General features: G+C 35.9%; 1 protein-coding gene across 2 annotated transcripts in view; it reads left to right on the top strand.

Annotated features, from left to right (window-relative positions):
* LOC110111402 (exportin-T) overlaps window positions 1-17,621 on the top strand; it is a 52,640-nt gene that overhangs the window by 29,305 nt on the left and 5,714 nt on the right. For both annotated transcript variants that reach the window (XM_028700569.1, XM_028700568.1), the window contains 3 exons: window positions 6,092-6,238; window positions 7,986-8,160; window positions 8,239-8,290. In XM_028700569.1, the coding sequence (XP_028556402.1) occupies window positions 6,092-6,238; window positions 7,986-8,075 (237 nt within the window). In that variant the 3' untranslated portion in view covers window positions 8,076-8,160; window positions 8,239-8,290. The remainder of the gene's footprint in view (window positions 1-6,091; window positions 6,239-7,985; window positions 8,161-8,238; window positions 8,291-17,621) is intronic.

The raw sequence follows: 17,621 nt of genomic DNA, 5'->3' as shown, positions 1-17,621 counted from the left end.
AATTGTCTTTAGGGATGATTTTAAAGAATGAAATTTAGGGTTTTTACACAAATTTTCATTTTTGTAATTTTGGATTATTTTAAATCCGAAAATAATATTAATTATTATTAAATTTTAGGATGATGAATAAGAAAATTTAAGATCCTTAAATTGTTATTAATTGAGTTTATGAAATATTTTAGATAAAATTTATTATAGATATTGATGACTTTTACTTATGCATAATGTTAGGTTTTAAACATTAAGGGACGGACGACGCGTACTTAAGTCACATCGTATGTGGTAGTGATTGCTTTACAAATCATGTGAGGTAGGTACTTGTATTTAAATCAAATTTATGTCTCTAAATTATTTAATTTTTTCTTTAATGTTAAGGAAATCATGTTTAGTTTATAACTGTTCAATTCCATGCAGCTTTTATATGTTAAGTTTGAATTTTTATTCGTACATAAGAATGGTGTTGTAATTGCTTAATGTCTCACATTTGAATTCTAGATAAATATGGAAAATATTTATGTATGAAACGAAATGAACGAACCCTTATGAAATTCTGAATAATTTAACCCTATAAGATCTATTAGATTGCATATGCATGTTGATCCGGAAGTACCAAACTAATGATAATGGGGCTTTCAAAAGCCAAATGGTAATGGGGCTTGTATAAGCCAAATGGTAATGGGGTTCTTCGGAGCCAAATGGTAAAGGAAATGGCCAAAACTTTTGACTGCGTACCTGATCAGTACGAAAACTGGTACTTCCGGGACGGGTGAATATTTTTATGATTAAAGTATTTGATGTTTATAAATGAAAGGATATGATGAAAAGAAAAGTTGATGAAAGGAAATATTTATGAAAATGAAAAGCTTTAAGAAAATGATTATAGAACTTCTCATTCCTCGTTTGGAAATCTTTTTCAGGAGAAAAATAATGGCTGCACGACGACCTTACACTTATCGTCGTAGGGGACCTCAGGAGGTTGAAAGGTTCCTTTTTGTGTTTTTAGTTTGAGTCTGAGTTTATTTTTCATGCAGTTTGTGGGTTTGAGTTTAAAGTTTGGAGTTTATGTAATGAATGTTTAAAGTTTAGTAGTTATGTGAGACAGTAAATGGTTTAGAACTTTTATTTTCATTTCGGGTGTATTTTTAGTGGCTCTTTTAATTTATATTTGGATGATATTTAAAGCATTAATATAAATGGTTTATGTTTATTTATGTTTTTTATGTACGACCTTTTTGCTCCCGCCCCATTAACTCGGGCTAGCCGGGTCGGGTAATGGTTTAGAACTTTTATTTTCATTTCGGGTGTATTTTTAGTGGCTCTTTTAATTTATATTTGGATGATATTTAAAGCATTAATATAAATGGTTTATGTTTATTTATGTTTTTTATGTACGACCTTTTTGCTCCCGCCCCATTAACTCGGGCTAGCCGGGTCGGGTCGTGACACTAGACGAGCTCGTTTATGTAATCCGAGTTGAGTTCGAGCTCGGTGTTTAACTCGTGAGTCGAGCTCGAACACCTCTTAGACTCGAGCTCGACTCGACTCGTTTGCACCCCTAGCAGGACTCAGGCCAGTGCAGCGGTTCATCGAGTTATTGTAGGCAAATTCATCAATAGGAAGTTTGGAATCCCAATCTCTAACATGATCACCAACTAGTATCCTCAAAAGATTTTTTAAACTTATATTGACCACTTCAGTTTGGTCATCAATCCGGGGTGAAAAGCTGTGGAGAATTGAAGTTTTGTATCCATTTTCAGTTATAAGGTTTTCCAAAAATAACTTGTGAATTTGACATCTCTATCAGACACGATGGTTTTGGGTAACCCATATAGTCTAACCACTTTATTAAAATAAAGATTGGCAACATCTGAGGCATCAGAAGTCCTAGAACAGGTTAAAAAGTGAGCCATCTTGGAGAATCTGTCTACTACGACATAAATGGCATCTTTCTTAGATTTAGGTTCATCCTTAGACTTTGGCTGACTAGGCAAGAGCTTGATCGTCTTGCCACCATGTTCAAACACACAGATGTTTAAATGACCATAAATGTGGACATTGTTATCAAAAAGCCAGGGGCGGCCCAAGATAACCTAACCCATATCCATAACAAGGATATCAAACTAAATATTTTCCTTATAATCTGAAAAAGGAGATGGGTATGAGGCTTCGTTCTTTTATCTCTAATATAGTGGAGTTGACCCAAGCTACCTTATATGGATTGGGGTGGGGAATAACAGACAATACAAGGTGGGTCACCAAGATGGAGGAGAAAACTTTGATGCAACTGCTGCTATCGATGATGGCTATGCAATTTTTATCCTTCAATTTGGTGGTGTGAAAATTGAAAGTCCTATGCTAGTCATCAACAAATTGGGTTTTGACAGTGCACATCTCACGACACATAGGGGAGAGGGGTCCCATTTCTTGATGCAATTGATGACATCAATATCATTCTCATCCTCATTAAAGAAGTCAACATCAGCATCTACCTGGTGAATGAGTTCAACTTTAGGCTCAGGGTCATCTTTAGGGCAAATTATTGCATCCGCTCACCGGACGCAGAGGATAGGTTCAGACATCCAATAAAAACTTGCCACGTCACATGCACCTTTGACTGCGCTTTAGTTGCGCTTTGACTGCGCTTTACCTGCGCTTTTGACTTGCGCTTTTACTTGCGCTTTGCCTGCGCTTAATTTAAAATAATATTTTATTAATATCCGAACCTATCTCCCCGTCCGGTGACCGGATGCAATAATTTGCCCATCTCCAGTAATCTCCTCAATAATAATGACCTTATGAGGGCTAGAACATTGGGAGGCAATATGGTCATATCCTTGACATCTAAAGCACTTGGTCCTTGGGTGGGTCCTAGGTGAATCAAGTACTGGAGACTTGCTCTTACTGTCATGATGGAGTTGGGGTGAACCAGCCGGGGTTCGACTAGCAGGGCTAGGAGGCGGCCTAGGGGTAGAGGCATAGGGGCCCAAGCTCCTAGAGGGTCTAAAAGAAGATGTCTATTTGACATCCTGGTGACGGTAGGATGTTGAGGTTTAAACTCCTTAAGGTCAAGTACCAAACTATAGGCACTTTCCAGGGTAGTGATATTTCTAGCAAATTGTTCATTGCGGAGATCCTCATGCAACCCAGCACGAAACATGAATAGAATCTGGGCAGGTGTGGTGGTGGTCTCACCACTGCATCTAATTATGAAATCATCAAATGCAGAAATGTAGTCCCTCACAGATTTGCTACCCTGAGTCAGTCTATTTCCACCGATGTAAGAGTTGAGGGAAAAATGAGGGTGGGAGGTACTTTGGCCTAAGCTCACACTTCATGTTTCTCCAGTTGGTAATAGGATACTCACCTTAAAACTCCCTAAGGTTTTCTAAGTTGGTCCAATACCGTCAATAAAGATTTGAGGATCAAGGCTATCATCAAAGGTGGGGGCATTTATCCTGATGTTCTTTAAGAGGGGAGCATCCAGATCACTCATGGTTCTACCTAGCTTGATGGTCACAGTGGGGGCCATGGGGGTCTCCTTCATGCGCATGATGAGCCTCATGACTGAACACATTTTCTAGACCACGAGATAGGTCTCGGTCCTGCCTAGGTTGTTGGGGCGGGTAAGGGGCATGGGGGTGACCCTCATTATGGCTCAAATCATCTCTCATCAAGGAGGGTGGCCTAGATGGTGTGTAAAGAGAGGGTAGGCTCCTAGCTCTATCAAGGTTGTCAAGGCGTTCCATTGTGAGCCGACGAAATTCAGCAGCATTGGCTTGGTCAGCCCTAACTTGTTAGATTAAGTTGCCTATTTGACCTACCAAAACGTCTAGAGTTCGCTGCAACTGTTCAGGGTCCATGAGATGTCAACTAGGTGACACAATACATGTTAAAGGAAAGTGGACAGCACCTAGACTTTGCAAACAAAATGACACGCAAGTAAAGGTCAATGATATGTTGATGTAGAAATGCAACTAGAGGCTAAAATGAAGGTAAATAGGATGGATCCTAGCACATGCAACTAGGGTAACAATTCTCTGATACCAAATGATATAGGACTAGCATGTGAAGACTTGCATTATGAAATTAAACACAAGTTGAATTTAAATCAGCAAGCTATTTATCATGGGGATGCATAAACAAGCTTCAAAACAAGTAAGAAAGACAATCCACAAATAACCATTAACCACAACCAAAGTTCTAAGATTCAAGAAACATAAATCAAATTAATAACTTAGCTAACATGGGTTGGCAAAAAAGATCCAACATTTTAGCATAGATTAGTCACTACAAGAACCATGCACTCAATGATTTAAGAATCTAGCAGATTTAAACTAACATGAAAATAGTGATGCCACAGAGAATTGGACTTCAATGATATCTACTTAAATATATGAAGTAAGAGTTGAAAGACTTAGGTATTTGCGTCGCAGGGAAGCTTCCTTCATATGTGTAGTCTCGGCTGGTTGATCTTCAAAGGGTTGCCCGGTAGTGCCTTCCTTGTGTCTTGCTTCATAGTGGAGAAGAAGAGATGCTAGCCTAAATCTGGAAGGAGGGAGGCCACAATTTTTGCTATTTGGGGGATAGTAGGAATGGTGTGTGGTTAATTAGAGTGGTGGGGCTTAGGGGAATGGGAGAGAGTGGGATTGAAAAATGAAAAAGTAGTTTTGGGAAAGGGAAATGTAAACTTTGCAATTAATTGATCAACTTCCCATTAATTAACATGAAGAGTTCCAAGAGTGGGCCAACCATGGGGAAAGGGAAAGGGGTTTGGCTTTTCCAATTCCCAGCTAATTTTAAAAATGAAAAAAAAAATGAGAGGCAATTAATGGGTCAACTTCCCATTAATTAACATGAAAAGTTCCAAGAGTGGGCCAATCATGGGAAAGGGAAAGGGTTGTGGCTTTTCCAATTCCCAACTAATTTTGAAAATGAAAATAAGGAGAGGCAATTAATGGGTCAACTTCTCATTAATTAATATGAAGAGTTCCAAGAGACAAGTGAGGTCCTATTAGAATCCCAAATGTCAAAATTTCAGATTTGGGAAATTTTGGATTGGGAACTTCGATGGGGAGGTGGTGGTGGTGGGCTTGCCGTGGGCGGTGGAAGGGTAAGGGGTGGCTGGCCGAGAAAGGGAGGGGAAGAGTGGTTGACCGGTAGTTAGGGAGGAAGAAGGAGGGTAAGGAGAAGAGATACAAGAGGAAAAATAAGAGCTCACCTTAATGGGCTGTTGGATACTTCATTTGTTTTCTCTTAAGGCTTCACCACTCCATCACACTCACTCTCACACAAGAGAAGAGGGCTGAAATCATAATTCATTCAAAAATAATCATCATCACCTTACAAGGGAGGGAGAGAGTCATATATATAGGCTCCACCACATGACAAGACAAAAAAGACACAAATGCCCTGGGCTTACAACATAACCTTAATAAAATGTTCACAAACTAAATTAAATCACATACAACACACACAACAACTAATAATATAATGACTCAATTGTGGCCGTCGATCTACGGCCCCTTCTATGATAAACCTTCCATGCATTGATGTCCCCATCAAGTTAAGCTTCATGTTCCTGAACTTTTTTGATACTTTGATGACCATCCACAATTTGCCGCAGTCAGTAAGTTTTATTCAATGAATCCTGGGCTTTAAAAGTGTCTCAAATGTTGAAAGTTCCTGCCAATTCGGTGTTTGCAAATGATTGATGTATGCTACCTTATCGTTTAACTTGAGAGAGGTTGTTCATGTCGTTCAAATCTGTGACTTTTAGGCATAATATGTAGGTTGACCAGGAATGCTAACCAAATTAGCATCCCTGTCATTTTCTTCTCATGAATAATTGCTTCGCATAATAGATTATGATCAATGCATTTCAATTTTCACACTTCTCTGTTCACCCTATTTTTTGCTAATGTCAGCTTAGTACCTTTTTTATGTGGTTATATTAGTTCTAATGGATTAATCCTGAGTGTACGTCAACTATCATGGTGCTGATATGATATCTAGGTCATAATGAGTTTAATCTTAGCACAAATCCATCCGTTACTGTGTTTCAGACTCATTTTCAACCTTTTTTTTTGGTCAGCTGATTCTTTTTGGTGAAATCATATTGGCTCAGAAGGTCATGTATGAAAAGTTTGGCGATGATTTTATTGCTTACTTCATCTCAAATGGTCTCCTGGCTGCTCAGTGTCCGCAAGATTCAGCAGAACAGTACTATCAACATTTGCAGGTGCCAACTGCTTTTATACAATTTATGTTATCTGTCAAGTTAAAACCTTGCGAATTTACTTTATGCGAGATAGATACAATTAATTCATAACTAATGTAGTAGAGATCTCACTAAAGAAAATTTTGAATATTTTCTTTTTGAGTCGTGCTTAAATATGTTTTCCTTGTCAGTGGCTTTATTTACAGTTACATTATGCAAAGTTTAGTTTTCAATGGTCAGTATGCCGTCACTATGCCCTTGAGTTACAAGCTTATTGTTGTAAAAGGAATGTCATCAACAAGAAGCAGATTGGAGTTTGTGTGCTTGTGATTTTGGTTGATAACACAAGTTTGCTGATTTTTATTGCCTGCTGTTCAGGGTTCTCGGGATTGTGCTAGTGAAGTTGGCCGTGTGAGTTGTGTTGTTAATTCCAGTTCCGTTTTTTCCTATTTGGGTGCTGTGTCTGCCCCGTCCTGTTTGCCTAGGTTTGTTGAGCCTGAGGTGACTGTGGAGTTTTCGGATTTGTCTCGCAATCCTATTGAGCTTTGTCTTGACCGAGCAGATGAATCTGGTGTTCGCTTGGTAAATGTGGGTTCTGCCCGTGTTGATGTTTCCCCTGTTTACGCCTATTGACCAAGTTATTGGACGGTTTGTTGAGGTTCCGGTTAATCTTTTATCTCCTAAGGCTTTGGTTGATCATGTGGGTGCTAATTCGGGTGAGGCTGTTAGGTTGCAGATTGATTGGCTTCAATACTCGTCTGATTCCTCTTCGGAGGATAGTGGGGTGGATGAACCTGCTATTAAGATTGATTTACAAAAGGACCGTCCTGTTGTATCTGTTTTCTCTCGTGGGAGGGGTAAACACGGTCGGAAATAATTGTGTGGTGTCTGCTGCGTTGCCCCCTTCTCTGCGGATTCTTGTTGCCTTTTCTGGTTGTCTTATGTTGGTCTTGCGAATTTTGCTAGCGGTTTCTAGGCAATGATGTGGCTCGGGCTCATTGTTCCAATCCGTGGCTAGTTGGCAACCTTAGGTAGTGATTCTTCTTATTATCAGTGATGGTGGTTGGTTGGCTTTTGGTGGGCTTTCTCACCCCTCTGGATGGTCCGTGCTTGGATTTGGAGTGGTTCGCTGTCTGTGCCTTTGCTGAGCCTGACGGCCGTTGTGCCTTCTTCTCTTTCTTTCAGTGTTCTCTTTGTATATGTTTTTGGTTTTGGCTGTCTCGGGTTTGTGGCTTGCCTGTTTTTGCCTTAGCTGTAACTTTTTTTGTCCTTTTTGAAAAAAAAAAATTTATTGGACCAATTTTAGCATCATAATGATAACTTCTCTTAATCAACTTTGAGCTTCCTGCACATGCAAATGCAGTTAAACCTTTGTTTCTTGCACAATTATGCTTCAGTTTTCTTCAGAATATTTTGGAAACAATTAACTGCAGTGCATTTAAAAAGGAATTTTTTTTAGAAGGTATTCTTGTTTTACTACTAAATTTACATGTAGTAACCCTTCCTGCAGTTCTTCAAGGCATCTTGAATATCCAAGCCTCTTACTAGGCAAAGTTTTAACTCTTCTAAAACCTTTAAGAATTGGCTTTGTATATATGCATATGAACCTTTTTCCATTTCTTTTGGTTTGTAGAGTCAAATTTTAGCAGGGGCATGTGTTTCCTCTATGTTATTGTTTAATACTCACATGACAACTGCGTTGCCAACCCTTTTTTTTAGTTATTCTTTCCCGTGCACTTATTTCTGATATGTGTACCTTTCTGACCAGGGAAATGATAACAAGGCTTTTAAATCTTTCTACCAATCTTTGATTGAGAACTTGAGACAACAGCAAAATGGCAGTCTTGTTTTCAGATAACGCTAAATTTATGGGTAGCTTGAGACTCAAATTTTTTTATCGCTCTATCCTTGAAGTTAATAAGCATTCTAGCATTCAAGTTCAGGTAATGAAATCAATCTAATTCCTCTTTAGGTAGCAGTTTTGGTTTCAACTATATTGATTTAATTTATTGATCGTCCAGGATTGCAGTTTCTTCCCAAAGTATAGTGCCTGTAACATTTTTTATCGTGAAGGTATGCTTCAGCGGTTTTGTTATAATATTTTCAAGGGCTTTTATCATAAACTGAATTACATAAATTTTATTATTACTTCCTGCAGTTTAGCTTATTTTTGAAAAAGAACATTAGCCATTGCTTTTGGTGAACTTGTCAGTAAAGTTTTGTTGTTTTTGTTGACAAGGACACTTAAGGTCTTGATGATTAAATAAGTTTAATATATACTAATTACTAATCTTTCTTCTTCCTTAATAACTCCAATTGAGTGATCTTGAGCCGGGTCATCTCTTTTTCATGTTTGGTCAACTGAAATATTTATTATTTTTAAATAGGTTTTACAAAAGCTTGGTAAAATTTGAAAGCCTTGGTAGAATTACTAGGGTCCATTATTATCTTATTAAAATTCTTAGAATTTTCAATAACATTAGAATTACATCATAGAATGTTACAGTCATCTCAAACATATCCTTATTACCTTCTATGCAATTTTTCTGAGAGTGGTTAATAATTATCAATCATCAATATTATTATAATATAAAATGTAGTTAAGTATGATATGTTGGATTTATTATGGAAAAAAAAGAGGATATAACTTTTAGAGTATAGTCTAGTTGGTTAATATGCTGAAATGGCTCATGAGTGTTATGCGATTACATGATATCATAGTGTCACGACCCGGCCCGGCTAGTTCGAATTAACGGGGCGGGAACAGATAGTCGTACGAAAAACACAAATAACATTTAAATCATAACAGTTTCACTTCATAAAAGATATAATCATAAACATCATCCATACAACTTAAGAAAGAGCTACTAAAACATCCGACTTACAGTTTTCCAATAATTTCATCAAAACATACAACCACTAAAATATAAACACATAAATACCAACATACTCCACATTAGAACCACTTACTCAACTTAAAACGGAAAATATAAAAACCTGACATTCTGAGGCCCTCTACGATGGTAGGTAAATTGTCGTCTTGATGCCATCAGTTTTTATCACTTTCTCCTGAAAAATATTTCCAAAAGTAGGATGAGCTAATGCTCAGCAGGTGATAAGCATTTATCTTAAATTCATGAAATATTTTTAAACATGTCATTAAGCATGAATTAAAATAATTAAATGATTGCAATAAATATTGATAGGCATAAATCATAAAACTTTTTTTACATTCAGTTTTCTAGAAGCTTTTCCTTTAGACATTTTTCCTCTCTTTTTTCATAAACTTTCGTAAACGTTTCCTTTCTCATTTATAGTCTTTTCATTAAATACTTAAAATACATAACCTAATATATAATAAGCACCCGTCCTGGAAGTACTAAAATTTTTTGTACTGATTAGGTACACAGTCATATTTTTGATCATTCATTTATCATTTGGCTGCGAAGAACCTTTTTACCATTGGCTCCATAGAATTCCATTACCATTGGCTCTGTAGAACCCTTTTACCATGTGGTACTCCGAATCATCATGCACATACGAATCATAATATTTATATACATCAAAGAGACTAAAATTATTCATAAAATAATTTGTTCTTTAAATCTCTTCATGTATAATTGGGTATCAGTTATGCCTTGAATTTTTGTTTTGCAAATTTCAACATTTTTAATATCATGATATGAATATAAACATAATTGAAAAACTAAAGCAATTAAAGAATTCATAAACATTAGCATGTGAATTTGAAAGTGCAAGATTAACTTAATTTAAATTCATGAACTTAATTTAAATGCTCTATCTCGCAAGTATCGTAAACCACATCGATGCCGCTTAAGCTCGAGGCGTCCTTTTATGATCAAAACCTAAGATCACACAAGTAGGAATGTCAACGGTAATTTTCTTAAAGTTTTATGCATTCTTAAATTGTCTAACATTTTCCTTGATTACTATTCGATCCTCACCACGCTTAAGAAAATTAAAATAATTTAATTTGAATTTTCGGATTTAATAATATACTAAAATTTTGGAAACTTAAAAATCATCAATTTCATCTCAAATCCCTTCCAAACCTTCCCCTAAACATGATTAATTATTACCTTAATTTATTTTTGGATTATTTAATTTAAAAATTATTAAAAACCCTAAATTTTAACCATTAAAACATTTCTAAGATCATTAGGAATAACATTAGTGAAAGAATTCTCAAAGGAAATTACATTTTGGAAAAAGCCATAATTTGAAAACTCGAAAACTTCAGGAGAACTTTACATTTTCATGATTCAAATCCTTTCCTACTCCTATCCTATCATTTTCTAAACAAAATTTTCAATTTTAGAAAAACCCTAAAAATCTTCTCTTCCAAAAATCTTGAGAATGAGAGGGATTTTCTTAAATTAAAACATGCCTTAATCTTCCCCTTACCTTCTACAATTTCCCTCAAATCCGGCCGCCGGAAACCGCCGTCGGAACCGTGCTCGAAGTCTCCCTTCCGCCTCCGCCTCCCTTCTGCCTCCCTTCCTTCAGTTCAGCCAAAACAATAGAATGGGGACCAATTAAAGAGGGAAGGGTTTAGGTTTTAATTGTATAAAGTCCTAAATGCCCTCACTTGAATAATCCCCGCTTTAATAGTTACTAGGGCTAGTTTGGGTATTATGAAACTTCTATTAATTTTAACTTCAAAATTAAGCTAAATTGACTATATATTCTTTATATAAAATTGCTTTGAATTTTGCATAGAATTTTATAAAATTTATTTCGTCGAAATCCGATGACATTAAATTTTTACTTAATTTCGTCGCGACGCATCAAATGCGTGCGACGCTTATGATTGTCGATTTCAGGTTTTACGCATAGGGACTTAAATTTAAATTTTATAAAATTGAAAATATTGACAATGCTATAAAGATTTCAGTGTTTAATTGTGGGCTCAAAAAATTCGCGCCCCGACCTCTCCGCGCTTTTTTTATTGACGGGGAGAGTTTTAACGGATTTATGTTCCAATGTAAATTTTCAGAAAGCTGATTGAGTTTTAAATAAGACACTACCCAGAGATTTCACCCTCATTTTGTGAGGACTTTATAATCTTAGTTATGGTTTCCTATAGGCACAAGCCTAGAGTTAATTACCCCTCCGATAACAAGAGAGAACTTTCGATTAAGGTTGGTCGTTAAATAGATCGCAATGATTATCGAGCGTATACTAGCAACAATTTTAGGGTTTGAATTTTGGAGTTCATGATTTAAAATTCATCACTATAAACTTAAAGTAGGTGATGGGGGAATGATGATAGGTTCGATCAAGATCCCATGGTTCCGTTATCCCAAACCAATGTTTAAAATTGCGTATTCGGGTATTGAGGCGTTTTTCATTTGTGAGGCGAGGCGTAAACCTCAAGGCGTTTTGAGGCATAAGCCTCAAAATCAAAAGATTGCGTAAACATAAACTGATAAATTTTTTATATACGAATGAGTGAATAATATAAAACATAAAAAAGCATAAGATATGAAGTGAAATCAAAATATCCCAATAATTAAGACAAATGAAATATAGTTCAACTCAAAATTCTATCTTTTCCCAAATCCCAGTATTCTTTTCCATTAACATATGATTAAAATTTCTAAAATAAATAGCAATGACATATCACATAAAACTTATTAAGTTCATAGCACTATCATCACTAAGGGGTTCTTATTTGAAATCATTCATTATGATGAACTGGGCTCTCTCCCCTTCTCTTTCTATATAGTTCAAATGTCGGGCATTTACTTCAAGATTTATATAAGTTTTCTATATATATATATGCGTTGAGGCGTAAAAGGGCTCATGCAACGTGAAGGCAAGGTGGCCTGCAAGCGGACACATCAAACCAAAGTTGAGGCGCAAAGCCTCAAAAAAAAAAAACTCTAGGCTTGGCGTTTTTTAATGAATTGCGCAAAGGCGGTTTGTAATTGATCAAAATCTCCCTCCAGGATCGTCCAGGACGATCTGGATCGTCCTGGAAGATCAGTTTGAGAATCTGCTCCAGAATTTGCCCAGATTTGCTCCAGGTGTTTCCTGTAGGCATCGTCCAGGCCGATCGAGGACTTCGGCCAGGCCGATTGGCACTGTAGAAAATATCGGCCGAAAAATAGTCCTGGGAACCGTCCTGGACGATCTGGCGATCGGCCGGCGCCGATCTGTGTATTATAAAGCTGAAATCAGTCGTTTTGAAGAGAGAGAAAATAAAAAACAAAATATCTGATTTTTCAAGGAGAGAGAAAAAGTCGAAAAAGAAATTTTGGAAAGTTGATTTCGGGAAGCCGCGGAGCTTGTTTTCGTTCGACGAGACTTTAGGAATTGCTGGTACGCAAGGTAAGGCACATTCCGCCTTTCTCAATTTTTAGAACCGTCGTGTTTGGCGGTATTTTTCTGTTTCGGATTTTGTTTCCGTTAGCGATTTTCGTCCGTATCTTTTGATTGGTTCAGTTTTTACCGCGTAACTTTCTGTATATCGTTGCCGTGCCGGGTGTGGCACATTTTGAATATATTTGAAGATTTTTGTCCGGATATTTTTTGATTCGACGGAGTTTTTAGTCGACTGGATTTTTCTCTGTGTAAATTGAAAATTTTCTGTGCAGTAGAATAAATATTCTGAAAATGTTATTATCTATATTCTGTGCAAATTTGGTGAATTGTAGATTTTCAGGAAAAATTGTGTAAATTCCGTATACTGCTGTTGTGTTCCCGATTTTTGTCTGATTTCTGATTTTGTCTGGATTTTCTGAATTGATATGCTATCTGTATATGTTATAAAAAGGGAGTTATAAGGGGCCTGGATCCTATGAGATTCAGTTAGTGTCTGGGAAATCTGAAATGAGCTCAATCTGAAATCTGTTCTGTTCCGGAACCGAGGAAATCTTAGGTATTATAAGCACTATATATGTATTCTGGTGGCTAATATGAGCACATCTGTTTCTGGTGCCGTGAGCACAAAGGGAGGGCATAAGGGGCCTGGATCCTATGAGATTCAGTCAGTGTCTGGGAAGGGAGGCATAAGGGGCCGGAATCCGTTAGAGGATTCGTCAGTGTCAGGGATTATAGCTATGAATTAAATAATATCTGATATCTGATTTGATATGATTCTGATTTTTCGGTATCTGTTATGTAAGCAATCTGATTATGATTTCCGTACGATATGAATCTGATTCTGATTTGTATGATATGATTTTGTACAATTCTGACATATGAGTTGAATTCTGAATTCTGTACGATTCTGTTTCTGATTTGATAGGTCTGATCTGTACTGTTTTTGATTTGATATGACTTCTGTTTCCGTACAGTTCTGTTTGCTTTGATATCTGTTCTGTTCAGTTCTGTCTGATTTGATCTGTTTTGATTTGATCTGTTTCGTTCTGATCTGTCCGATTTGATATCTGTCCGATTCTGTTCTGATTTCTGTACGGATTTGTCTGATGTGTTTGGTTTTGAGATTCTGAGAATTTTGATTGGAGGTTTGTTGCTTTGCTGAGCTGTTGAGCGTCACTCTCGTTTTCCTGTGTGGTTTTCAAGTTCTGGGAAAGGGAAGGAAGTCCAGGACTAGAGTTCAGAGTCTGATTTGTGTAGGTACTTTTGTACTTTTGATTTTTTGTACGGTCATGACTTTTCTCCTGTATTTCTTCTGTTAGCCATGTACCGTATTTGTAGATGATTGTTTTTGAGGAAAAGAAAAGAAAAATATAGATGTTTTTGTTCCGCTCAATTGACGATTCATAGTAGCTCTGTGTGTCTTTCTCAGTTCAGTAAGCAAATTCCAAAGCCAGATCCTGCATATAAGGTTTGGTCGCGGCCCGGTGCGAGCGGGATTCATCCCGGGTCGGGTCGGGTCGTGACAGGCGGGCCTCAAGGCGAGCCTCATATTGCGCAATTTTAAACCATGTCCCAAACTGTTATGGTCTTTGACCTACTTAGTCAAGGAGGTAGTCAACCGAACCTAATAGAAAGAACCTCATCGGTAGCCATGAGTTGCTTTGTCCAAGAATACCTTATAGATCTATGGTTGATGTTTGTCTAAGGTGATAAATTTAAGTCAACCTTAGCTAACAGAAGGCTTTATATTTTGTAGAGTGCACCCTATAATTCATTATTCACGGGGCTTTTAAGTTTTAACCATTAAAGAACATACGAGTTTTGGCCATGACCGTAATATAGTGGTGTTATTTTGCAGCAAACCCAACCGGTTAGAGGGCACGTGTCGCGTCCCTGCTGGTGATGAATCAACTGAGAATGAATTGTAGTAATACATTCCATTAGATATATGCTCTTTGTGAGCTGAAGTTATTCTTTAAGTCATCATCATCGCCAAACCGTTGCGAAGTGTGAATGTGTTTTAGTTTTAAGTTTTGACAATTAAATTTCTATTTAAATTTTTAGAATTTGATTAGATTTTGAATTTTAAAATTCATGACATGAATCCTTTAAAAAAGGATTGACCCCTCTGCTCAATGGAGAAGCCAGAATTTTTTTCCGCATGGGGGGAGGCGCTAAATTTATTTTAACAAATTTTCTATCTCAATTTTGGAATTAATATAACAAGAGATGGAAGGAAACAAACTCAAAAAATTAAAACATTAGGGATTGTTCTGCTACAAGTAGAATTGTAAAGAATGCAAGTGTTAAATGAAAATGAAACACTGAGTGCTCAAATGCTTGATACAAAAAACACAAGATAGAATGATTAAGTAAAAATTAAAAAAACAAACGTATTTCAAGCAATAGAAGTATAAAGTTTGGTTGATTAAGGGCAACCAAATAAACAAAATCTTGATAATAAACAGAATATATAAAATTGATGAAAAATTTATCCCTTAAAAACACAGGTGTTGTTTGGCCGCAGGTTTACTTTTCCTCTTCTTTGACTGTTTGTTGTTATTCGACGTTTGCGTGAGAGGTAGTTTGAACAGTCGCTAAATAACTTCTTCGTATCCTTCGATGATGTTCATTCATGTCGGATTCGAGGTCACACTTTGTAACACCCCATAATACTTCTTAACAGTATTGTAGAATGACATATAAACATAACATTTTTTATCATCTTAATAAAACATCTAACAATCTTATTTTTAATACATAAATGGAACCATCTAACAGAGATCCAATTACATCAAAATAAATACTTTAGAGTACAAAACCACTAAAGAAATCCAAAATAACACATTATTGAATTGTCTACATACCTCAAATATAGACTCACAAACAGAGATAAACTTTAATATATAAAATGAATAATTTAAATATTATTCTACAACGATCTTTTCTTTTCCTTTTCTTATAACAACAGCCAGTATAAATTGTACTAGTGAGGTATGAAGCTTAATAAGTTTTGCAAATTAAATAATAATTAAAATACAATAATTGTAATAAATCACAACATTAAAATCATCATTGAATAAACTTTGTTTTACTTGTAAACATCATAAAATCATAATTAACATTAGTATTTATTTTTTTTTTGAAGTGAATACTGAATATTAATTTTAGTCTTTTAAAGATTTGACTAATTTTCATAAGAATATTCAATGGAGCTCAGGTAAACCTGACATTATCACCGTTGAATTATGTTGAGGTCTTTTTATGCCACATGCTATGCATATATCATATCTTTGTGGTCCCTTTATCTCCATTTACAATGCAGTGTCATATGTAGGGACCCTTTTAACCCACATGTAATTGTAAATTATACATTATTTTATAACCAAACTTTACCAATTTGATATTCACTAAACTTTAGATGTTCATAGTATATATTTGTATTGTTGCATGTTTTCATAAAGATCTTTATGTGATACAATTTGTATAAAGAAATTGTGTAGTTCATATGTTAAGTATGAAGCTTCTTTCCAATATATTTCCAACTAGTAAAATCCTTAATTAAATATAATAACTCTTATTTGAAAAAAAAAAACATAATAACTCTTATTTGAAACTCATATGATTCAAATATATAAGAGATTATTCATACATAAAAACTTGGCTATGAACATCCTTTAGCAAGAGAATTAACTTTAAAGTATATTTCCTTTTAATTCAATCAATTACAAGTATACATGTATTGCATTTACAACAATATTTTTTAAATTTTAATTTGCATTAATTATCTCATTGAAGATTAGTCTCTTCAGTGCCTCTACTTCATACTCTTCTATAATTGTAGGTCACCTACAATTTATCTCTCTAATTTTATAAATACTAAAATTATTACTCAAATAAATTGTATAAAAATTAATTCATACATATATAACCATTTACCTCATAATCTCCCCTATGCATATAATTAATGATACCTATGACGTAATTAGATTCAACATCTTTAAAGAGTTTCACTACTATTTGGAAATCTATAATACAACTATAACACTTAATAAAATAATTTACTTTAAATTCTTTCATTCTCGCTACTTTTTACTCCACACTGTTATTGCTACCTCAATACACTTCCTAATTCACAACAATAATATTTTAACATAATTATTGCTTCTCATAGAATGTCGAATTTTTCTTTACAGAAACGTTGTTGTCGCTACCTGAATTGTGTTGAAGATGGCAGCCCTCAGCCTTCCTTTTCCCCCTATAGCTGATACAAGACTAAGTGAAATAAGTCATGCAAATAGAGATTTAAGCTAAGAGAACATCAAAGATAACAATATAAACTTCATAAAACATTACGAACAATAAGAAAATTTGAACCGTTGGATCATGCGATTGTAAGAAAGTAAAAAAGCAAAGGCTAAACAATAACAAATTTCAATCAGTTTAGATTAGCTTACATGGGTTGGCACAAGTCTAATATTTAATTAAGGGACTAATCATTAGAGTTTATGTTTACTCAAATTTAAGTAGAACTTGACGGATTAATCAACACATATGAAATGATGCTACTATAGATGAAATGAGAAGACCAATATTTAGTTAGATGAAGACAAAGGGAGGATTTGATACTTAGGTCATGAATGGGAGGAATGAACTTCTTGATGAAGTGACGGCTTGTTCCTCCTTGGCTTGCCCTTGAAACCCTTGCTCTTTGTTAAATCAATGTCCTTGTTGCATTAGTAGAAGCTAGGTGTCCTTAAATAGGCTCACAGTTTTGGGGTTTGGAGGGGAAAGCTAGGCCGGCTGCATGGGGAGGAGGGGAGAGATGATTTGACTGATTTTAATTAGGGGTGTCAATTCGGGACCTCGGGTCAACGGGTCGGGTTCGGGTCGAACCCGACTTGACCCGACCTTAAATGGGTCAACCCGAACCCGACCCGTTATTACAAACGGGTCAGGTTTTTCAACCCGGACCCGACCCGACCCATGAACCGTGTTGCACTGTCGCGTGGCTATCGCGGACGAACAATTATTACGTCCTTTGACCGAATGGTTT

This window comes from Dendrobium catenatum, unplaced genomic scaffold (genome assembly GCF_001605985.2).
Source record: "Dendrobium catenatum unplaced genomic scaffold, ASM160598v2 fragScaff_scaffold_134, whole genome shotgun sequence".
Lineage (NCBI taxonomy): Eukaryota > Viridiplantae > Streptophyta > Magnoliopsida > Asparagales > Orchidaceae > Dendrobium > Dendrobium catenatum.
Note: the sequence above shows the minus strand (reverse complement) of the source record. Positions and strands in the feature narration are given on the sequence as shown.